Raw genomic sequence first — 24,743 nt, forward strand, 5'->3', positions numbered from 1 at the left:
TTACGCTTACGGTTACGTGTTTTTTTTTTTTAAATTTCAAATAACAATTTTGTTTCTGTTACGGTTACTGAAAATTTTCGTTCCTAAATGGTTTTCGGTTTCGGTTACGGTTTAAATCCCTGCTTTGCGTACCTAAATTGATAAAAGCCCCTAAAATTGCCTGCATGTGCACCATAATAGAATGTTCAGCATGCAGGCGTAAACAAGGAGACCGCAGGAAAGCTGTCAAAGATACTGAAATGACACTTCCCGATTGTGTGTACATCTAGCTGTGGCATCGAATTAGTTCTTGTTTTTGTTTGTTTTTATGTGGAGAAAATTATATAAAAAAATTATTTGACAGTTATCAAGCAATTATTTAAAAAATAACTAAAAAATACCAAAACGTTGTTTAAGCATAATAATGAATAAGTATTGCAGAGTGCATAAAAATTCTAGATGGAATCAGATGGCAATGACTTGCACAAAAATCGCCGTTATGTCTCCTTTTTGGCACCGCATATCAGCTGGCTGTCTTCTGCGGTCTGAGCTTTGATCGACGCAGCAGCCCGTACGTACGGTATCGGGATGGATTGTTTGCAACTTGATATTTCAACCATACGCTTGAAAGTCTTCGGCATCAGGCGGCTGATCCGATTTTCTTTGGAACAAGATATGGCAAAGTATGGTTTGTGCAAAGCAGATATTTTCAGTCTAGACTTTGTCCAATTTGTTTGTTAACCGAATTTGACAAAAATGGTTTGTTCGAACCGCATATTGTGTGTCTGGAATTCCTTCAATTGTACTTTGAACCGGACTCCAAAAATCACGGTTTGTTCGAACCAATTAGGAAAATCACGGTTTGTGTGAACCGGAATTTGACTGTCTGGAATTCCTTCAATTTGACTTTGAAGCGGATTGGGAAAATCACGGTTTGTGCGAACTGGAATCTGTCTGTCCGGAATTCCTCCAATTTGACTTTGAACCGGATTAGGAAATTCACGGTTTAGAGCGAACCGGAATTTGCGTGTCCGGAATTCCTCCACTTTGACTTTGAACCGGATTAGGAAAATCACGGTATGAGCGAACCGAAATTCGCCTCTCCGGAATTCCTCCAATTTGACTTTGAACCGGATATGAAAATTCACGGTTTGTGCGAACCGGAAGCCACCTCTCCGGTGTGACTCCGGTTTGATCTTAGTCCGGATTTCACTTTCCGGACTGATTTCAAACCGTTATTTTTGCTAGGGTGCCTGCTGTTTTAAGCAGACTGCATAATCGTAAGAAGTTACTCTTGGGGTCTACATGGTATCACAAGATATTAACAAAGCATAAATTGTAGCGGAAATTGCTTACTTATAATTGCAGGAAGTAAAATATTAAATTTTTCAGGAAACTGTAGATATACATGACTTATTGTTGTATTCTTTTCCCCTGCAGATGCCTTCAGCGAGTACCTATGGAGGCATCCTCGAGAGGCCTCTCCAGGGAAGAGGACAGCTCGGGTGAATCTACTGCAGTATGCAAATTTGTTAATATCCTACTGCAGGATATTAACTAGAAGTTTGACTTCTAAGCTTGCTTAGAGGTTAAGCTTCTTGTTGGTGTTCTGCAGATGCCAATTTTTGTTCACTAAATACACGTATAACCTGAAATGACCTGGCTCATGCTCATTCTTTGCATGACAAATGCATGCGAATTGTTAAACCTGCAAAGATCCGTCCATCCGTTTGCAAACGTTGGACACCATGTTGATTCCTATTACTGCGTCAGAACGGATAAACCTTTAAAGATATAGGTTTCCCTATCTGAACAGATGAACATGCATAAATATTGGTTCCTATATCTAAATGGGTCAACCTGTAAGGTACGGGTTCTTATATCTAAACGGGTCGACCCGTACAGGCACGGTTTCCCTTACCTAAACGGGTCAACCCGTACAGGTACGGGCCCCGTATCTGAACGGGTTCCTGTATCTGAATGGGTCAACCTGTACAGGTACGGGTTCCCAGTATCATACGGGAGACCCGTATCCCATAACACCGTATGAGATATACGGGTCAACCAGTAGGAATTTTTATACGGGTTTTTTCAGTAGGGATTATGCTGCATACACACCCGCCTACGAGCATCATAATCCGCGCGGGCAGCCAGGAGGCCCTGCGAGATTTTGAATTCAGCGCCCTATCCACGGCAAAACAACAACTGTGTCTACACCACAATCTTCTCACCCACATTTCGGTTGGAATGGATACCAGGACATCAAGACATCACGGGGAATGAAGTGGCTCATTCCGCGACCCAAGATAACACAGATCCTGGTCCCGCCGGATATCGGCTCCAGGCTTTAATAATTCAAGAACTGACACCCCAACACAAGAAAGAACGACATAATCGTCTACGCGTGCTGCGGCACGAGGTTCGATCGCTACCTCTCATCACAAACACAACGTCCAGAGAGGACTCAGCCCTTCTCAGACAGGCACAAACCAATTCCTTAACTTGTGACCTTTTCCATCATCAGATCACCCAACCGCTAGGCTACCGCCCTTCTCAGGTCTGCGGAGGCTATTCCACCCCTGCACACACTTATTGGACATGCCAGCGAGCAACTACTCGTTCTTAATCATATCCTTTCGCCCTTACACACCATATCGCTCCTCCCGACAGAGCTTCAAGCCATCTACTGGCCACGACTCTTGTTGCATACACTCTAAGCCCGGTCCCACTTAGTAAGAGGGACATTTCTTCGATTTTTTCCCACTTAACTTTAAGGGGGGCGACAGACCTTTTAATATTACATGGGGATGCTCCCTCTTAATTAAGTGAGACACCACCCCTCTTAAAGTAAGCGATAAGGCGTCTCCCTTAAATTCGAGGTCAGTCCCACTTTGTAAGAGGGACATTTTTGAGATATTTTCTCCCTTAAATTCGGAGGGACGGTGGCCCGCTTAATATGCAGGGGTATAGTCCCCCTTAAGTCGGGGTCACGCTGCTTATACATCATACAAAATACATTCTGCAGACATGTTCCGGAACGAGTCGCCGCGACATCCGTGCCTCGTACGCCACAGGCAACCAAATCAAGAGGTTGCTTTGTCACGTGGCATACAAAGCACGGATGTCGCGGTGACTCGTATCGGAACATGTCTGCAGAATGTATTTTGTATGATGTATAAGCAGCGTGACCCCGGCTTTAGGTTATCTCTCTTATTGTATCGTAGAATTTCTGCTCCTTCGTGTTTGGACTGTCGGGTGACATGCTGCACTGCAGTGATATAGTTCTCGCACTTTCGCTGATATTGTTTAACCAAAGTTATTCTGTGCTGCGTAACACAATTGAAATAAAACAGTGACAATTTTTAAGAGTAAACACGTGTTTTATTTGCCATGACACAAGAAAATATTTTGAAATGTCTTTATCAAAATAGTAATTTTATACCGATGTTCTGGTAGCTTTTACGGAAAAAAAAAAAGACGTTAGAATGACGCCAGAAATCGGCGTTTCTCGGAAACTATCACACAAAAAATTCCGTGCTGCAAAGTGACTCCTTTTGCCTATCATAAACAAAAGCATAACAATCGTGTTGAATTTTTTTTTTTAGCTGAAACATAAAAAAAAAAGAAATAAGTATAGATTTTTTTCCGCACAACACATGGAAAGAAAATCAGCATAACTCTCGGAGGCAGCTCAGCGAACGTAGATGCCGAAACATATGATATTATAAAAAAAAAAAAAAAATGAATTGCGACACTAAGCACAACAAGCGTGACGCTTTGCATTGCTTAATGTCACAACTCAGACTGGGTTTTGTGGTCTAATCTTATGTTTCGGCATCGTGATTCGCTCAGCAGCTTCCGTGAGTTAAGGTGATTGACTTTCCAAGTGCTGTTCCGGAAAGTAGATTCCTGTGCTTTTTTTAGAGCGTAGTTACCTACTTCATAGCATTAAAAACAAATTATTCGGCGTGTCTTGCCATCAGTAGAAGCTCAGAATTTGTTGTTTTTGAACGGCCATGAGCAATTGTCTGAGCTTCTCTGACATAAACTGAATCGAAACACTTTATTTTTAACGAGCAGACCCTAGAGGAGTCCAAGGGTTTGTCCATGTGCCATAGGGTAGGAGAGCCCCGTTATTTAATACACCCATAAGCACATGACTAGTGCCCCCTCCATAGTCGTGCTAGCGGAGAGTTTCACTGACCCGTTCCCAGAAACGATCCGTTTCTCCGAACCGAAGAAAGTCTTGGGTTCTGGAACATCTTCGTCAGGGGTAAAATCGTCCTGCAAGCAGCAACTGTTAAAAAAAAAATATAAAAAAAAATGCGTCAGCGTCAAACTTACATTTCTATTTTTGCATTCGCTTTTTCACATAACATAGGTGATGAGAGAACTCCTGGCCAATCGAGACCGGAGGATGGTCTTAACGTTCAAGAATGTTGTCGGGTTGTCTCCGCAAAAGGCGCCTTTTACCTCCTCCAGTTTTCCCAGTATGGTGACGATCGTGTTATGGAACCGAAGCTGTGCATCCACCTTTATCTGAATGAAAGATCATATTGTTTTCCTTTAGATACAGAGAGTGGGAATTAGAATGAAGGTAATGAAGCGCTCTCACCTGTTTTCAAGCAGTCGGTAGGAAACAAATGCGAAAATAAAGTGCAAACAGCTCAAAGATTCGGAGCCCAATCTGTATACGATGAAATAGCGAGTGACATTAGCTTATGACGTAACTTCTACTACTATTAATATTTGGTACGAGAATAGACAGCTGTTTTAAGTAATTTACGCGAATCGTTTTTGTATTACCAAGACAAAACGAAAACGCATTTAGAAGTAGATGAACATTAGAAGCCCCGTGTGCTTTGGAAAGCATGGATTGCATTTGCGGCTCGAAGCTGCAGAAGAGATGTAAGCATGTTTTAGAAAGCAACATAATCAAATAAGAAAATATATTTCTGTAGACATTTCGGCGCAAGCCATTCATTTATTTATTTTTTTTCAGAAGCAACGCATATGCCAACAGAAGGTGAATAGAGCCTACCTACATACCAGAATACAAAAAAGTTCATAATTACCGAGTTCGTTGTGGGCCGTGTGCGGGTGGCCGCAGTAAGCTCAGCACTCAGGGTAGTGCGTTCCACCGTGCAGGGGGTCCTGCTAGAGCTCTTTACACGAGCAATCCGAGCAAAACCCCCGTCTGAATTCCTTCGTGTCAACGTTCGTTTCCATTGCTTCACTCTGAAAGAAGACTTTTAACTGTCAGTCATTTAACGCCTATAGTCAACATAGCCCTAAAGCGCCTAAGAAAAGAAAAAAAACAAAAAAAAACAGAAAAAAAAGTTCTGTTGATATATTTTTCGCAGATGTACCCCGCAGAAAAAAAAAATATTCAAGCAGCTACAGAAAACAAAGAGCATAATAGACATCATGAATAAAACCTCCAAAAACAAAAGCATGGTCAACGCCGAAAAAAAAAAAAAAAACGGTAGCTTTGCCGGCGCGACCGTCAAAATATAACGAACAAGAGTACGCCAAAGAAATAAAAAAAAAAAAAAAAATGTACTCCCGGGTTACCGCTCCACCCTTCCCCTCTTTCCGCAGACGCCGCGACGCCGACGCAACTCGAACGCGGGATACAAAAAAACCATTTCCTTTCTTTTTTGTTTTTGTGGGATTTGAATTAGAAGCTCGTCCACTTACCCCCCTCCCCCCCCCCCCCCCCCCGTTTTCACATACGTACACACACATTATGGGTTTTTGCTCGCCTCCCACTTGAGAAAAAGTTCATAATCACTGCAACGCTAACGATGTCTACAACATAACGTTGCAGTGTAAATTGCTGTAATGAACTCTGAAGGCAAACAAACGCAAAATCGCCAACATTGTTTCCGTCAATCAACGCTCTCGGGCGGTCAACCTCAAGCATTTAGAGTGCACACCGAGAAACAAATCGGCGAGCCAAGCTTACAAACACTGACAGCCCCAGCTAGGGTGCCTTTATGTTGGCTTTGCCTTAGGGAGGGCGATGCCATCCTTTGTAGTACCCGATGCCGACAGTGTACGCTCACGGATAAAATAAAAGGAAATTGCCGGTAATAAAATGCCGGCGTAGCAGTGCCAAAGCTAGCAGCTCGAGCTGGGAGAAGAACGAACGCGCGTTCAATATTAAAAAGTGGACAAAAGCGTCGGACAGAAAATGGTGTGATATCACCAGTCTAGGACATACGCGTACCAATGGGACACCCTAGCCTGCTAAAAGTGTTTTGTACGGAAGACAGCCCTGCGGCTCACGGCAGGGCAAACGATTAGCGACGCTTTGTCCTTAGCTGAACGAGCAGATCCAGGAAGCGACCGCATCCGCGGACTACAGCTGAACACTCTCTCTCTACATGCAAAGGTCGTGCATCTCACAGCCAGCGTGAAAATATTGATGGCTCGTTATTCCCACCCGCAATGCACCCAAAACAAAAGCGTCAATATGACAGGATTACTCACCCGAACGAAGTCAAACGAGCAGCATGACGCTTGCGGCTCTCCGGCAACGACCGTTTCCAGCTCTCCGTGAATTGGCGCGAAGCCTCAGCACCATCCGAACTCTTTGCCGTGGATTAGTGCGCCTGCCCCTGTCCTCCTGACCGAACTACATTGGTCCAGTTAAGAGGGACTAGTACCCTTTTAATATGAAGGGAGACGCGTGAATCTTTCTGTCGGTCTTTCCTGTTCAGAGGGACTAACGAAACGGTTTCCTTGGTCTCTCTTAATACGTTGGTGTCCCTCTAGATGTTGCTATTTTATTTTTCAATTTCCCTCTTAAAAAGAGCTGTCCCCCTGAAAGCATTGTTGTCCCCTCTAAAATCAGAGGGACAGCGTTTTTTATGAGAGACCGGTTTTAGAGTGTATCAAAGCCATCCAGGGCATGAGTGGTTAACGTCCTGAGGACATCAGGAATCGGGGATCAACTTTATAGCAAGAAACTATTCTGTCCTTTTCTCACTCTTTCTTTTCGTCTTTCTATCTCTCTTTCTCTTTTGTTTCTGTTATACTTCGATGTTGAGCGCAGTAAACCCGGTGTAGCGCAGTAAAGATACTGATTGGTCGCAGATATAGAGTTCATGCTCGCCGGCCATAAAAGGCCCACGTTCTGCGCTGCGCTACGCCCGCTGCGCTCAAAGTCAAAGTATAACAGAGCCGTAAGGTTTTTTTTTTTTTTTTTTGTATTCTGTCATGTTATTGACGAGCGCACGCGCCCAATCGCGTTGGCCGATGCTGCCTGCGAAAGGCAGCATCGGCCAACATACAAGGCATACATGCGTCGTCTTCCGCAACGTGAAATGGCCCAGCGTAGCCCAGCGCGCGTCGGCGTGGCTCGCGACGGAATGGAGCACGCTCTTTTGGCGGCGTCGACGATCACACACCGACGACAGTGGCTACCTGGCAGAAGCCCTCGCGGGAACACCAAATTCGGGAATCCGGGTGTCGGGGTCAGTCAAAATATGTTAAATGCTCATTTCTGCGATCTGGACCTAGCGGTCATACCGTGTGTCGTGTGCTGTTCTTGTGCTCCTGTGTTGGTGTGTGTGATGATGTGACTTAGTGTGCAAAAGAAGAAGGGTGTGTCAACCCATGGATTCGCTCGGAGGGACAAGGGAAGACGACAAAGGAGAGAAGAGATTGAAAGTGCGTGCACGGAGAGCGTGCGAAGGACTGGCCGAGAGAACGTGCTGGGTCCGAAAAACACGATCGGCCAGAGCAATCTGCTGCTCGCTCCTGCTGTCTGGCCAGCAGCCTTGTACCAGCGAGGGCAGCGCATAGAAATCTATGCTGCCCGGTTTCCTACTGGGAGAGCACATGGTACGCTGATTCATGGATCATCGACGGAAGCCAACCGCTGCCGCTCCTGACTGCCAGTTAAAGCCGTGGCCCGACAACCACAGCTCCAGACACCAGACACCCTGTTGCGCATGGTTGTTCGAAGACATGGTGACTGTTGCGTTCCACTTACTTTCATTTCTTTAACTAAGTTTTCTTCCTCTTTTAGGTTAAGCATATGAAATCTTAATTTCTTTGGTAAATACATGTTTTAAGAAAAACGAAGAATATGGGTATCTTGTCTATTGGCGACGTGCGCGACCGAAAGCGTCGCTGTGGTCGGCCTTCCCCGATTGGCCGAACGCTGACTATGACGTAGGAAAGGGGATTTATCATCGACGGAAATAAGAAGAATGAAAGAACTTTAATTTTGACGGTGTTGGAAGTGTTCCTTTGATTTCAAGCTTCCACCATGCTATTTACAAACACCATCGAACTTGTTGTTCGCAAGGTAATGACGTCACAAAGGGGAACTGTAGGAGGGCGCCACCAAAAACATCTCGCCGCTAATATTCAACCTAAAGAGCCTTGCTGCATTGTGTATATTTAACAATCGTGCGCTCGGCTAGACCGGTGTGTGCGTGGACGTGGACTGCTCAGAGGATGCGCTACCCCTGAGAAGCTTAGTTGGCATAAGGAGCCGGACGTACGTGCACGGGGTGCCGGCAAAATCTCTAAGATCTATGAAGCGTCAATGGTCAAATAATTTAAAGATTTCCTAATGTGTGTTTTATATATGAGAATGTGCTAGTCGCACTTATGGCGGGTAGCTCTGGGCTAGCGGCACGTAACGTGGGAAGAAGCGGCCAACCACCGTGAGACCCATGACATCAGTGACATTTGTGTCGGCCTTAGGCGGCCCACACCAACCATAGAATGTCCATGCACGCGCCCCTGGCCCGGGATGCCTTCAGTGAGGCACGGCTCGTTGTACTGCGTCACGTCGCTTGTGCACATGCACTCACTAGAGCACTCACTGCCAGCCGTTCCCAACTGAAAAAAACAAGCGCCATTGAATGCTCGGGAGCGGTGGACCCAGTGAAACATGTGAACTACAGTAATGCCTCGTAGGCTCGAACACGACTATATTGAAATGGCGGTTAAGTCGTAAAATGTCCTTGTCACGGAATGAGCTCCCATAGGCACAGTGCATTTTGTCCTCGCTTATCTCGAAAGGTTTTCATGACAGACTTTGGATATCTCAATATCTCGTCAGCGAAAATCGTAAAAAAAGACAATAAAAAACAAAAACTGGCGCAAAAAAAAAAAAAAAAATATGCGCGGCGCGCGCGCAAAAAAAAAAAAATACGCGGAAGCGCAGGAAAACAATTAAAAATATAACTGCGTGTGCGGTGTACGGGAGACGCGGAGAGATGTGCGACTCAAAAACGTTGTTTCCTTTTTTTTGTGTTTGTTTTGTTTTTACGATTTCCATTTGGACAAGCTAATTGCTCGCAAGCCGGGATGCCTGGCATTCGGTGCCCCCTTTCCCTTGAGCGTTTTGTTCCGCTCGGTCTTTCGTTTTCTCTTTGCTCCTGGAATCTTCCGTTTCCTTTCCCGGCCCGGTCGTCGGTCGCCGTGTTTTGTGTTTCCCAGAGCTGTCGCGTTCGTTTCGAGTGTCGCTGCTCTTTGTTGCTTGTCCGTCATTTTGTCTCCGGGTGTTTCGATCGTCTTGCGGTGCCACACAACCAAGGGTGCAGTGTTCAATTCGGTCATCGGTTGTGAATTCCATGATGTTGTTGGTGCGTGACTCGATTGACCGTGAAGATGGCGGAGCCCAAACAGTGCAAATCCCTGACGCTTGAAAGGAAAGTTGCTCTCATCAGAGAAGTTGATGTTGCCGCGATTGTTAGAAGTTTTATTTAGAACATCGCGCGATCAGAGGTAAAAATATTTCGGTACTTTGCTTGTGTCGAAATTTCGCTTATCTCGAATTTTTTCACAGTTTTTATGACTTCGGGTTAACGAAGTATTACTGTCAATAGCCGGCCAGAAATTTCCAACTGGGTCTCTCAGCTCGTAAACAATTGTAGCGGTACACGATACAAATGGGAATGAACCCTGTAGCGTGTTGCATCACCTCCGTAAAGTGTGCTGCAATTTGGAACGCGTACAATGCATACTTTAAGCATCATTCGCTCTCTTCGGTGTCAGTTTCTCGAGTCAACGTTAAAGTATACTATGACGATAACACATTAGTCACCCATCAGGAAGAGGTCGCTGTGGAATATCGAGTGCATCGATTATATCCAAGTCTCCCGGGAGAATCACTGGAGTCGCTTGGCACGACTCCGGCGAACCGACGAAGTGGCTAGCTTCGGAGGACGCGATATTGTGATTTTTTTTTTTTTTTGTCAACAATTGTGTGACATTTCGGAAAATATAAATTCGGGTTTGCACTCGTTATCTACATTATTTGCTTGTATTCGAACTGCTAACAATTGCTCCGAATCGTTGTTTTGAAGCTTGACTACACGACGTGGACGAATCACACCTACTGATTACATGTTGGTACCGACTAGGAAGCAGAAATACGGTGTAGAGACGATGCGGTTTCCACGAAGGCGCGCATGCGAAAAATGAGGCAGTACTTTGGTGCGCGCTTCACCGCGCCGGTCTACGTCGGACTGTAAACACGATCGTTCGGGCGCTTCTTGACGTGGCGTGTCACGGTGTAATGGCCAACGAACGTCGGTCGGCGCTGGCGAGTGTTGCGTTCGTGAATGTTGGAGTATAAAGAGCCCTCAAGTCTCTGTTATACTCCGTCCTCGAGCGTAGCAAACGCGGTGTATTGAAATGCACACAGATTCTGATTGGCTGCTTACGCTCTACGCTCTACGCTGCTTTCGCTACGCTCAACGTCGGAATGAAACAGGGCCTTTAGCAATAACAGCGCGTTGTGCGTCCCGAGAATCGTATTTTCGCTCCTCAGGCCATCATTAATGTGTAAGAACGCCACCAAAAAATCACAAATCAAGAATTGTGAAAGTAATTTTCTAAGCGCGGGGTTTTGCAAGCTGACAGTGACCATAGCGAGGACAACACGTGCCAAAAAGAAACGCCATGAGTTACCGCTACCAAAAAACTTCTGTAAAACGGTGAAAGCTGTCAGCGCGAGGTAGCCATGGTGGCCAGCCGGAAAATGCTCGTCCAATACGCATAAACGTAGCAATAAACGCGTCCTTAGATGTTTTTCTTTTCTTTCTTTTTTTTTTTGTGGAATGATGTATAACAAATCCCTAGTTGCCTGAACGCAATCTGCGCTCGCACTTGGACGGTCCTATTAGCGGCGAGACGCTTCGGTGGCGCCCTCGTTCGGTTACCATTCGTGACGTCATTCCCTTGTGAACAACAAGTTGGATGGTGTTTGTAATAGGCATGGTGGAAGCCTGAAATCATAGCAATCTCAAAGCAACACTGCCATCACCGTCAAAATGTAAATTCTTACATTCCTCTTATTTGCGTCGATTTTATATCTTTTACTGACGTCATAGTCAGCATTCGGCCAATTGTGGTGGGCCGACCACAGCAACGCTTTTGATCGCTCACGTCGCCAATAGTGCTACGCAGAGAATGCCGGGAACATAGATACAGATTATGCACGGTCTGGAGTCTGCAGCATTACATGTATGAAATAAAAAAAGGCATTTTGCACCTGCGCGCAACAAAGCCTTATCTTGATTATTTGCATCAAATATTTTATACTATGGGAGCTGAGTGCGTGCAGCGTGTGCACCTACGTTCCCAGCATTCTTTATGCTGCTTCGGTAATTTAGCGAAACTTGTGGGGTACAATGAGCGGCAGAGCACGCGGAGGGACGGCGCCAAGAGCGGCGACGAGGAGGAAGGAAGTGTGTGCGCGAGGACAGAGGAGTTCGAAGGGCGGTGGACCAACGGAAGGGACGGTGCTCAGGAGCCCACAAAGAGCCGGACCTCAGGAGCCCAGGAAACACCCGGACCTCAGCGAGCCCAGGAAAGACCCGAACCACAGCGAGCCCATGAGTATCAATTAAACCTTGCTTAATGATAGCGGTACCTGTGTGACTGCCTCGGGGCGAATGGAATTCGGCCTGATCGGGCAATATTAACAGGCGACCCACATAACTGGCGCCCAACGTGGGGCTCGATCAGTCTGCTGTTTTTTTTTTTTCGCTCCCAGGGAGTCCCACGATTCGCGATTTCTAGATTTAGAATTCTTTTGTTCTACCATTTGAATTTTTTTTTGTTACTCCGCTGGACATCAGTGTTTAACGTTCTGCCGCCATGTCAAGGTTACGGAATAAGGCCGCCCATCCCGCGGCCTCAACCCAGTCAGTGGCGGATATCGAATCGGACGTGGGAGAAGGCACGAGTGGGCAAGCGAGCGTTGCGGCAACGCTAGAGCCCCCAATTCCAGCGATGAACACGGGAGACGTCAGCGAACTAATGCACGCCATGACGGCAATGTTCGCGACGTTTTCTAGACAGATGGGTTTGGCCCCAGGGGTGGTGAATCCCGCGCCTACGCCCGTGCCTCGCCCACGGTTGAGCGTGCCGACGCCGACCTATTCGGTCTACTCCGACGCAGCATCGGTTCACGACTTCCTGCAGGATCTAGACGCGTACATTAACGCGTTAGGCGCGTCGGATGGAACGGCCCTGATACAGATCGTCCTAATCGCGTTGACGGGCGACGCAGCGCGTTGGAGACGAATGCAGAGGCCGTTCCTTTCGATGGCAGATTTCCGGGCACGATTCAGAGAGGAATTTCTGCCTCCCGACTATGAGATGCGGATCAGAGATGAGCTAGCAAGCCGTACTCAACATCCGGACGAGAGCCTCGTAGAATACATCCGCGCTCTCCAGGAGCTCTACTCTAGAGCCGAACCTACAGCGTCAGACGCGGAGATGGTAGCTAGGGCGACCCCCAGTGTCACCCTAGATTTAAAGCCTATTTGCGCGGACGTGATTTTGCTGATCTGGAAGCACTTGCCAGAGAGGCGCGCATCGTTCAGGCGAGCTTGCTCGCCGAGTTGACGTATCGTCCCCCTCCACGCGCAGAGGAATCTCCGGAGCCGGATTGCGCCTGGACAGGACGAGGCGCGGGAGCTTGCGACGACCCACATACGCCATACGTGGCCGTTACAGGACATAAGAGTGGCGAAACTGCTGTGCCCCGCGCCTTAGATCCCTTCGCTTTTGAACAGAGGCGCAGAGCAGCTAACGCGGGCTCTTCCAGGGCGCATCCCCGTAGGGGAGGCGGCGCAGCCGACCACCGCGGAGTCGCGAATCATTACGAGGGTCGCGGGAACTACACTGACCCTCGGCGCGACACTGCATCCCGTGATGGTAGCGGCGGACGCTCAGCACACAATGACAGGGTACAGGTCAGGTGCTATGAATGCCATCAGCTTGGGCATATCAAGCGTCAGTGCACATGGACGGCAGCTCCCCCCCATGGGTCTCAGGGAAACGGGAGAGGCCGGCGCCACTAATTGGACTTCCCGACTCACGGTTGCAGGCCGCTGCCGAGGCCCCTCATTAGTCTGCTAACGGGGCTGGAGTTGCGGTCAGCGACAGGTTGGTGTTTGCCCCGTCGGCATGTCGGACTCAGGGTTTGAAATCTGAGAAGGGGCGTACGCGCGCGTCGAGATCGGTGGTAACATTTACAACGCACTAATTGACACCGGTTCGACCCTTTCCCTAATCGGCGACAGAGTCTACGAAGACTGTCGCCGAAGAGCACTCCAAGCGCGGGATGTTTCCACCACGCTGCGTTTAGCAGCAGGATCGGATAGGGCACAAAGCGCAATACGCCTTCTCCTTAGCCTCGACGGCAGACGAAGGAGGCAGCGTTTTCTCTATCTGCCAGGCATGAAAATCCCAATGATCTTAGGACAGGACTCCGTCTGTCGGGAGGGGATTATCATAGACTTGAAGAATAACGGGTACCACTATAATCCGTTACTCCCCTTATCCCCTTTGCAGTCCCACCGAGTTTCGGTCAGGACATAGAACGCTCACTCGCCGGATCACGAGAGGAGCAAACATTAGAGAGTTTTAGTAGACCGTTTTTATCTTCCGCTCCGCTCTGAGGGTGCCAAACTGCGCATGCGCGGCCCGCTTCGCGGGAATGGAAAGCGGAGCTCCAAAAACGCGTTTTAGTAGAGCGTTTTTCTTCAGCGTAAGAGCGTTTTGAGCGGGTTCGAAAAATTTGCTTGCGTAGCCCCACAAGTGGACGTTTATAGTACTAGTAAGACAAAAAAAACCTAAGCGTTAACACCAAGAGAGTAAAAGGGAGCGTGATTGTAGAGGTAGTAAAAACGAAGGCGACAATAATGAACACAAAAGAGTAGGCACACACCTGAAGAAATATTAAGCTATAAAATATAAATATAATCGTTCCACCTTGTGTGCGAGTGAAGCCGAGGGTATAAGCATGAGCATGTTGCTCTAAACGGTACTTGCACTGCACGAGCGCGCGTGCTTATCAAGGACGCTGAAAGGCCGGCACTCGCTCTTGTAGATTCTGCTCCACTCGAATTAAAACTGAAACAGATTTACTTATTCGAAGTAGAAAAATAAGAGAAAAGGACGAAGTTTGCGCGTTGCGAGTACATCCCACTGATCTCAATGACAATTGCTGGATCGCGCTTGCCGCTCCCGCAAGTGAAGCCACCGGACGCAACCCCGCTGGGATACGATTTCCCGTTTTGCTAGCCTTTTGCTGCGGTTTTCCAGCGTGCTGTAGACACGTTTTCTACTCGTTCGTCGTCGTTCGCCCAGGAAGTTTTTTGAGACTCTGTGTATTGTTGAGACTTGCCGTTGTGAACACGTGGAAAATTTTACGAAAGTGCACTGTCGCAGGAAAAAGGCACAACGCGTCGAAAGGAAGGGCTGGCGGCGTTTTCAAAGCTTCCTTGGCACGCCGAAGTGCCGTGTCTCTGTGCCTTCGCGCGCTTGGATACCGACCAAGAACCGACGCCGTGTGGATGTGTTTTGCGAGTGCAATGTGCGTGAAGCCGTATCAAAAGGTACAACTCGTCGAAAACAAGTGTCGCCGGTGTCCCGGCGTGATCAAAGCTTCCTTGGCACGCCGAGTGATGCATCTTTGTGCCTTCCCACGCTTGGATACCGGTCAAGAATTGACGCCGCGCCAAAGTTCTGAACGTGTGTCGCGCGTAGATGCCTTTAGATTACTTATATATATCGGCCACGGACTTCTGGATCGTCCAGCTGTTCCGGTGAGTTGCTATCAATAAAAGGGGGTATCTGTACGTGTTCTTATGTACTATTAACCATGGCTATGTCCCAAATCTACTCTAATAGATTCCGTGGGAGCACGAATAGGGCAACGTCGTGGAGCCAGGGGGGTTTTCAAAAACAAAAGTACAAGATGGCGAGAATGAAGATCTTTGAAGCGCGGCCGATATGGTCGTGTGCAATCTGTTGACCAATTACAATTAGGTGAGCCGCGCTCAAACGTCAAGTGCAATTAAGTAGGTTGATAATAAGCCAGCACTGATCAGTGATGAGGAGCTGTTGTGCACGGTATTGTGTAAATCGTCTAAGGACGAAAAAAAGACGTACCTTCCCCCCATCTTCCGTCGCTAGTGGACGCTAGATTAAGCTCGTTCCTAAACCGCGAGGGGAAAAGACGCTGATCCAGAGGCACGAACAGCTTCACGCACATTGCACTCGCTAAACACATACACACGGCGTCGGTTCTTGGTCGGTATCCAAGCGTGCGAAGGCACAGAGACACGGCACTTCGGCGTGCCAAGGAAGCTTTGAACACGCCGCCAGCCCTTCCTTTCGACGCGTTGTGCCTTTTTCCTGCGACACTGCACTTTCGTAAAATTTTCCACGTGTTCACAACTGCAAGTCTCAACAATACACAGAGTCTTCAAAAAACTTCTTCGGCGAATGACGACGAACGAGTAGAAAACGTGTCTACAGCACGCTGGAAAACCGCAGCAAAGGCTAGCAAAAACGGCAAATCGTATCCCAAGCGAGTGAAAACCGGTGGCTTCACTTGCGCTGCAACGAACAAGCGGGGAAGAGCGATCCAGCAATTGTCATAGAGATCAGTGGTACATCCGTTTGCGTAGTACGAGTACAGTGTTGCTCAAGGCTAGCAAGGCATCTGCGCGATGAATCCCCGCTGTTCTCAAGGAAGGAGACTTCTACTAACGAGATTAAGCTGGCGAGACATCAAATCTATGATTCGTATCCCTCGTGCCATCAAGCGCCAAAGCTTCCTTTCCGAACGCGGTTTGCTGGATATTTCCAACGTAGAAAAGAAACCCTTTAGGAAGCTATCCTGCTTAAAGAAGGACCTGGCTGTTCTGCATGCGTCCTCCAAATACCAGCACCCGACAGATCGGCGCAGGGTCTGCGCCGATCTGTCGGGTGCTGGTATTTGGTGCAAAGCGTCTGCGCCGACAGATCGGCGCAGACGCTTTGCATGGCTCTTACTCGACTGGCCTATCCCAACCGTCTGTTCGTACTTGGATGAGCGTTTGGACGGAACTTGTCGGTGTTCTTCAGTTCTGTGAACCTCATCGTGGGTCACATCAACGAGAGGTTCGGCCACCTGCTCGCTGACATGAACAAACATAGGTGGTTGACCCTGGCGAAACTATAAGCTGTGCTCACAGGTGAGACCCTGCATGGTTTGTGTAAATTTCGCGTTTGCATTGTTTTGTAGCACAGCTGCTCTGTCTGGTGAAAAGTTACTTTTTTCTATACGCCAAAGGTGTACATGGGCAGTGTCAGGACAAGTCACGACGAGCGCGTTCGTAATATATGAGTATTAGTGGGCCACTTTTATGAGCCCTCTTTGCTCTACTTTACGCTCTGCGAGAAGCATCGTCCCCACCGCGCGTGCGTGGCCCGCTCTGAGTTGGAGCGTATAGACGCTTTGCAGCAGCTGTGCATAGACGCCGTCATAACTGACCTTCAGTTTTTGTTTCCTCTTATTTCGTTTATTTCACTTAATCATTACCACAGCAGGCCAGTTTATTGCGATATTAGATTCAACTGTGTCCTTTTCTAAAGCATCGGCCTTTGTAGAGGATCGTCAACTACCGTTTCAGTTGCTCGGCATCTCGGTAAGACAAGAGAAGGTCAGTAATGGCGGCGGTAATTTTGCGCGTGTGCAAAGCGTCTATAGTTAGCGGAGTGAGCGTGCGCTCCGCTTCACAAGTTGTAGAGCGGACTTCCCTCAGCGTCCCTAGCGTCATCGCTTAGATCTCAAGATTGCTGCACTTACTCAATACGCGTCGATGTTTTTGACCGTGACCTCAGCTTGAAAGAGGTCGAATCAAGAAGTAAAGCGTACGCCCCGCGCGTAAAAAGTAAACCATTCGATTTGAGTTCTATGTAACACAAAACAGCATAATCAAACGAAGTGAACGAGTATCACTTTGCAACCAGCACGGCGTCGGTAAAGTTGTCGGGTTTTGTGGACGTCCTATGGCTATGCAGTCAGATGTACGGGTGCGCGTGCTTCAACGCCGATTATATTTGTGCATGCGCCCTCCTGTCGAAAATGCCACTGAAAGCTGACCACGAGCACGGCCACTCGATTAGGACTCCCCTTGGGAGCGGCCTGCCGTATGCCTCACTCCGCCGGTGAGAGCGATAGTTCTACTTTACCCCGCAGCGCCAGCTGTGGCGCTCGTTATCGGTGAGAGATAGAGTTCCTTTCGGGGGAGCATATCGAGGAACTTTATATTTCGTTTCACGTTAGTATGCACTTGTTAGCCGCGCGTGCTAAAAGCGCGATATAGTTGCTTCGAAGGAAGCCTCGGCGGCTGCATGAGCGCTCGTGCAGCGTGTGCTGCAGTCAAGGCAGTAAAGGCTAGCCGTTCGCGCTAGCACAGCGTTCGCGGTTAGTCCATGCTAAGGTAAGACGAAATATAGTGAGAAAGGAGCAGTAGGCCCGGCCCGGTGTGGCTATTTAGATTTTTTTTTTCGTGAAGCCGCAAGTCTCAATTGAAACGAGTGCCAGATTGCATGAATGATGTGACAAATCTGTGTAGAATAAAAGCACATGATTCTTTCTGCGAAAAGCTCACTCAGCTACAGGCTGCGCGTTAAATCTGCATTCTGGTGGCAGTATTAGCGAATTGTCGTTTTCTTGTTCCCGTAACTGTTGCCCCGTTTCTATTACCACTGTAATATAGGAGTTATAGTTGGATATAGCTAGGCCGTATGATTTCCGGTTTTAACCGACGCTCGAGCTCGCGCGAGCTGTGCCATTTATTCATCTGTGAAGGACAACATAAAATCGTATTCCGCGTGCATAACTTCAGCAATCTAAACTTCATCGTTCACAAAAAACAGACCAAAGCAGTCATATAGTTCACAAGCGGAGTACCTTTCGGGAAAGAGGCTTCCGCGAAAGCCTCAATATATTCTCTAGTGGGCTGTTTAGGTCTCCAGCCCAGTTTGCCAAAAAAGGTCTGAGGAGTTTTTTGAGAAAGAGCTCGCAGAGCTCTTTGCTGTGGCAGGGGTCTCGGTAGTTAACACACCACATCAGCGGGCAGTCGATAAGGTGTGGAAGCACAGCGCTCGAGAGGACCTTGCAAAACCTTTCACAACCACGAATCTCTGCTGACTAGCCCTCTCGACAAAGGTGCAGACGAGCTTGCACAGCCAGACAGCTTGAGGTCGTAGATAGCTGAGACCTCCTTGGTCAAGGCTAAACATGGACCGCTATGCTCCGTCATGCGATGCATTTCCCTTAAGTTGCGCTTGCATTCAGGACACGTCACGTGCAAAGTTTAGCGGGTTCTACACATTAGCCTTCCTTGCTTTCACAGAGAAATTCTTATTGCTTTGCTAGGGTTGAATATGTCAGCTAATTACTTTAAAATTATGACAATTTCTACAAATAAAAATGGTCACCTTTTGTTCGCAGTCGAGGGCCAAGTAGCCAGCCATGTAAGTCAGCGGTGCGAACTCAAGTTCGGAAGAGACTTCATTGTATTTATCAACTGCAGGATTTCCGGTTTCACGAGTGGAGTTGGCACATTTCATCGCCGTCTGGCACTCAGAACTAGAACACGCACCTATATTTCCGGCAGCTTCCAAAATGCCAACACAAACCACACACGCGAGCGCAGAGTGACACTACGATATTTTCGCCGAGCACAGCGGTGCATAGGTGGGGGAAAGCGAGTTTTGCTGCCTTCTGCAACCGCGGCAGCGCCTCGGTATCGGCGAAGCCAATGACAGGCAGATATTTTATCTGGGTAGCGGAGCAAGAGCGCGTTGGGCGCCTTCTCTATACTCCGTTTCACCTTATGTTGTACCGCAGCGAAGGCTGGAAGCCCGAGCTCATAGCGTTGACAGCTGCCCTTACAGCACGAGAGCTCGTGCCGCCGAGATCTTCCCCAGAGCAAGGAGCTCGCGTTTACAGCCTTTCCTGTGGTACAACATAAGGTAAAACAGAGTACTTTCAGCTCACAAGACCGCTCACCAGAGCCGTATAGACGCTTTCAGGCAGCTGTGCATGGGCGCCGCCATAACCGACCTTCAGTTTTTGTTCCCTCTTATTCCGTTCGCTCCACTGCATCATTACCACAGCAGGACAGGTTATTGCCATTTTAAATGTTACTGTGTCCTTCTCCCCAGCATTGGCCTCTATGGAGGCTCGTCAACGCCCGCTTCAGTGGCTCGGCATCTCGGTAAGACAAGAGAAGGTCGGCTATGGCGGCTCAATTTGGCGCGCGCTGAAAGCGTCTATATGTAGAGAGTTTGGTCAATGGGAGGCGCGGGCAGAGTCAGGGCGTGCGGCAGTGTCGGAAAGAGGGCTTGGCATGCTCTCTTGACCAACCAGAAGCCGAAAGGTATCCCCTAGCGGTGGTAGCGGCAAACAGTTCTGATCAAAAGTCTATGTTCGTATATGGTTTTAATAAGCGCGTGAGAGTGAAGCGTAGTAACTCTTTGTGGTTGAAAATAGGGTGCACGTGTTGTTTTGATCATGATCATGCAGAAAGACGTAAGAAACGAATGCGACACGCAACTCTGTTTTGCGCGGACAGAGTGTGACCGTTCGGACGGCAGATTCCTGGTCCTGGGCGCTTGGCGTACGGATCATGTCGATCGTTCCGCTAGTCGCACTCTTCCACCATCATTTTGGATGAGCGTGATTGAAACATCACGTGTACCATATTTTCAGCCATTGAGAGTTACTCCAATGCAGTTATCAGGTTTGTTTCTCGCGACCACCGCCAGGGCATTATTTCCGGCTTCTGGTTGGTCACATTCAAATTTCTGAAGACGCCCTGGAACACGCCCAGCCCGCTTTCGGCCAATGGCGCTTCTTCATTGGTCTCCTATACTTCCCAACGAATGGCCAAACTCTCTACATTTAAGGGCTCTGCCGCTCACCGATGTGCAGCGCCCCCACGGTAGATGGGAGAAGTTCTCCTCTCACGCGCGCTCTTTTGTTTTCGAAAAAACATCGGCAGGCCGCACCAACAGGGGGGATCGAGTGGCCGTGCCACGAGCATAGCGCTCGCAAGCTGCACCAAAAAAACCATTCCCCCCTCTCAGCTTTATTTATTCACACTCGCTCGCAACTTTTGAATTGTTTAACTTTCCTCAAGAAATGTTTGCATTGGATTTCCTTGGTAGATTTAGAAAATAATAGAAACTTGAATGCAGCCTTTTTAAAAGTGCAACCCATGGTGCCGCTAGTCTTCGAGTGCTGTGCGGTGACGTTGAATTAAATCCCGGCCCTCTTTCTGCCGCGCAAGAAAATCAGCTAGTTGAAGCAATGCAACTAATTCCTAGTATGCACGAAGGACAAAAGACTGTAATAAACGAACTGAAAGCCATCAAAGATTTGCAAACCACATTCGAAAGAAAACTGGAGGGCTTATTTTCTCGTATAGCCATAATTGAGAGCGATGTGGCTGCAATTAAACCACTGAGGGGAGAATTTGAAGAACTTAAAGCGTCAAATCGGGAACTTGATACGCAGCTTAGAACAACAGCTTTACGTCAAGAAGAACTGGAAAATCAATCTCGGAGAAACAACCTGCTCATCTACGGTTTGCCCGACGTGGCGGCTGAAACCTGGGAAGCTTCAGAGGCTAAGGCTTTATCTTTTTTCGCCGATAAGCTCGATATACACCTTGAAGCTACTAGCATTGAACGAGCGCACAGGATTGGCCGCTTTGCTGCTGATAAAAACCGCCCTTTGATTTCGAAGTTCCTGTCATTTAAAGACAAGCAAAGGGTTCTTTCCAAGGCCTTCAAACTAAAACGAAGTGGCTTTTCTATAAGCGACGATTTTTCCCCTGCAGTACAGTTTGCAAGACGCAGACTTCTAGATTACGCCAGTGAGCAGAACGCGCAATTTAAATTGCGATACAACAAGTTAACTATAGGCAACAAAACGTATATGTACGATCCAAATAATGACACTGTGTTCGAAAGTGCCCGGTAACCACCAAAGCATACAAGCGGAAATGGAGAACTTAGCTTTCAAAAACTAGTCTTCATAACTGTCAACTGCAGAAGTGTTAAAAACAAAAAAGACGAACTTGCCTTTCTTCTGAATTCAACACAGGCTGATGTGGTTATTGGTACGGAGTCGTGGCTTGATGGTTCTATAGACAGTTCTGAAATATTTCCAGCTAACTATGAGGTCTACCGCAAAGATAGAAATCTAAGGGGCGGGGGTGTGTTCTTACTTGTGTCTACAGACCTACCAAGCACAGCCCTTGAATTTCCCGACTGTATTTGCGAATCTGTTTGGTGTAAAATCAAACTGCGAGGCTCGAAATTTCTCACAGTCGGCTCATTTTATAGACCACCGGGTAATAATGCACTGGATCCCCTTTTGTGTTTATCTAATACTTTGTCAGCAATAACCCCTGATGACGTCATACTTAGTGGAGACTTTAATCTTCCCGATATAGAATGGGTGGAAAATATACCTAATTTGCGTAATTCACTCTCTCTTTATACCACGTTTGACGAACTGATAAACACTCATGAGTTGCAACAGTTCGTGTCCCTTCCAACAAGATATAGTGCACGGGAATCTATTCTAGATCTTTTTTTTACAAATCGTCCTTCTTGTGTGTCCTCAGTAATGACGACACCGGGCCTCAGTGACCATGAAGTTGTAGTTACACAAATAACTTGTAGGCGCGATGTCATCATCAAGTCACGCCCCAAAAAAGTGTATGTTTTCGTTCGGGGTGATTATGATAACTTGTCTTTTGACCTGTTGGCTTTCCTCCCCGAGTTTGAATGCTCATGTACGTCACTTGACATTGAAGATTTGTGGTTGTTGTTTAAAAGTGTACTTATGGCTCTTATCGATAAATATGTTCCCTGTAAAATGTTATCAGGAAGGCGTAGACACGATAAACCATGGATAAACAAAAGCTTGCGTTGCCTCCTAAATAAGAAACGACGTCTGTTTCTTAAGTATAAAAAAACAAAAAACCCGGCAACGAAAAATGAACTAAAATGCCTCGATTACGCCTTTAAAAAAGAGGTTAAGGAAGCTAAACTGCATTTCTTCTCTACCCTGGGTCCCAGGTTGCTTAACAACCCAAAAGAATTATGGAAAATTGTGAAAAGAACGGGTAATAACGAAAGCATAGGTATACCCCCAATACTTCAGAACAATGAATTGACTTCGGACGACTTAGAGAGAGCGGTTTGCTTCAATAATTTTTTTCAGTCTGTTTTTTCTAGTCCAGCAGAGACAGACGAATTGGCCCCATCTATGTCAGAACTTAATGGGATGCCAGAATTTGTAATTGAGGATAATGGTGTACTTAAACTTCTTTGTAATTTAAAACCTCATTCAGCCACAGGACCCGATGGAATCCCTAACCACGTGTTAAAATCGTGTGCTACCGCGATTACGTCCTTCCTAGTTATATTGTTTAACAAATCGCTTTTCTCGAGCAAGCTGCCGTCGGATTGGAAGACTGCTAATATTGCACCCGTCCATAAGGCAGGTCTTAAACGCGAGGTATCTAATTACAGGCCAATATCGCTGACTAGTGTTTGTTCCAAACTGCTAGAACACATCATATACTCAAATATTGTATCTCATCTAGAGTTAAATAATTATTTTACCCCGCAGCAGCATGGTTTTCGCTCGGGTCTGTCGTGCTCTACGCAGTTGATTGAATTTGTCCATGATATTTCTCTCTCATTCGATAAAAATATACAAACTGACTGCTTGCTTTTAGACTTCCAAAAAGCTTTTGACAAAGTGCCCCACTCCCTTCTTATGCACAAATTGTCATCCTTGGGGTTACCTGGTTATCTTATCAAGTGGCTGAAAGATTATTTAACTGATCGTACTCAGTGTGTAGTTGTCAATGGTGTTAAATCCCCGTACGCAGCGGTTACGTCAGGAGTTCCCCAGGGGAGCGTACTTGGACCTCTTCTCTTTTTAATTTATATTAATGACGTTCCTCAAAACTTAACATCTAGTATTCGTTTATACGCGGATGATTGCGTTATCTACCGGCAAGTTTGCAACGACGATCATTCCTACTTACTCCAGACTGACCTTGAAACAGTGGCGGCGTGGTGTAACAGGTGGGGAATGTGCCTAAACATTAATAAATGCAATTATATTCGGTTTACCAAAAAACGCAACCCTTTTCTATCAAGGTACAAGCTAAACGGCACTGACCCTAAAGAGGTTACGGAGGTAAAGTATTTAGGGGTCTATTTTAGCAGCACTCTTTCCTGGGCCAAACACATGGACACAGTAACACTTAAGGCGAACCGTGTCCTAAACTTTATAAAAAGGAATTTTAAAATGGCTCCTGAAGATATAAAAGCTTTGCTATACACTACTAACGTTAGGCCTATCTTAGAGTACGCGTGTTCAGCGTGGGACCCTCATTTCCTGAACTTGTCCTCAAAAATTGAACGCGTACAAAATAGAGCTTCGCGCTTCGTTACAAATACCTACGCCTTTCGGTCAAGCGTCACCAAACTTAAAGAGCAACTTAACTGGCACTTGCTGGCTTCACGACGAAAGTGCTTGCGATTAAAACTTTTTAGAAGTATTTTCCTACAGAACACACGCATTAACAAGGATAAGTATCTCCATAGTCCTGATTACATTTCCTCAAGGGTAGATCATTCGCTTAAAATAAAAGAAATTAGATGTAGAACAGAACTGTTTAAACATTCCTTTTTTCCAAAGAGCATTCATGAGTGGAATGCCCTTCCTGAACTTGTGGTGACAGAAACCTCAGATGCCAGCTTTTCTTCTCTCCTATTGGACCTATAAAACTCCCTCAGTGTTCAATATCCTGTATTGTGTTTATTAGTTATACTTGTATCGTGTTTTCTGTTACTAATGTGCTTGCTGATTGTATTCCTTTTTTCTTGCAACAGATCTTTTATGTTTTTTGCATTTTTTTGTGTATTGGTGCTTTCAAGCACTATGTTTTACTTGCGTTTAACAAGTGTGATGCAACCATCTTTTATCTATTTTAACCCCCCTACTGTAATGCCCTCTGGGCGATGTAGGTACTGCATAAATAAATAAATAAAAGTGTGTAGGGAGCAAGAGAGCTACGTCATTGTTTGTCGCGGATGCGAGTCTAAATGTATTAGACACGAATGCCGCGTCAATACTGGACATGAAATGGGTTCTAGTCACAAGTCTCGCACTAAAAGCGATGCCCAAAATATGGTGGCCGAATATGTTACCCGGTGGTGTTTTGAAAAGAGTTACCAATAACGGTCGAAAGAATATTCCACGTCAATTTTTTGTCTGGTGAAAACCAGACAGGCATAAACAATGCAAAATTTAGCAAACACAACCCTGAACTTCTAAGCAATTGTGGTAGATTAGAACAGTTTTCAGAAGTTTCGTTTTTAATTCCGGCGTAGCGGGCCTCGCA

General features: G+C 46.9%; 1 protein-coding gene across 1 annotated transcript in view; it reads left to right on the top strand.

The window, feature by feature from the left end:
* LOC120846971 overlaps positions 1 to 21,558 on the top strand; it is an 83,085-nt gene extending 61,527 nt beyond the window's left edge. Inside the window, exon 2 of the mRNA XM_040218884.1 lies at positions 20,539 to 21,558. Within this exon, the coding sequence (XP_040074818.1) occupies positions 20,539 to 21,292 (754 nt within the window). The 3' untranslated portion in view covers positions 21,293 to 21,558. The remainder of the gene's footprint in view (positions 1 to 20,538) is intronic.
* Positions 21,559 to 24,743: the final 3,185 nt, after the last annotated feature.

This window comes from Ixodes scapularis, unplaced genomic scaffold (genome assembly GCF_016920785.2).
Source record: "Ixodes scapularis isolate PalLabHiFi unplaced genomic scaffold, ASM1692078v2 PGA_scaffold1__304_contigs__length_218370807, whole genome shotgun sequence".
Taxonomy (NCBI): Eukaryota; Metazoa; Arthropoda; class Arachnida; order Ixodida; family Ixodidae; genus Ixodes; species Ixodes scapularis.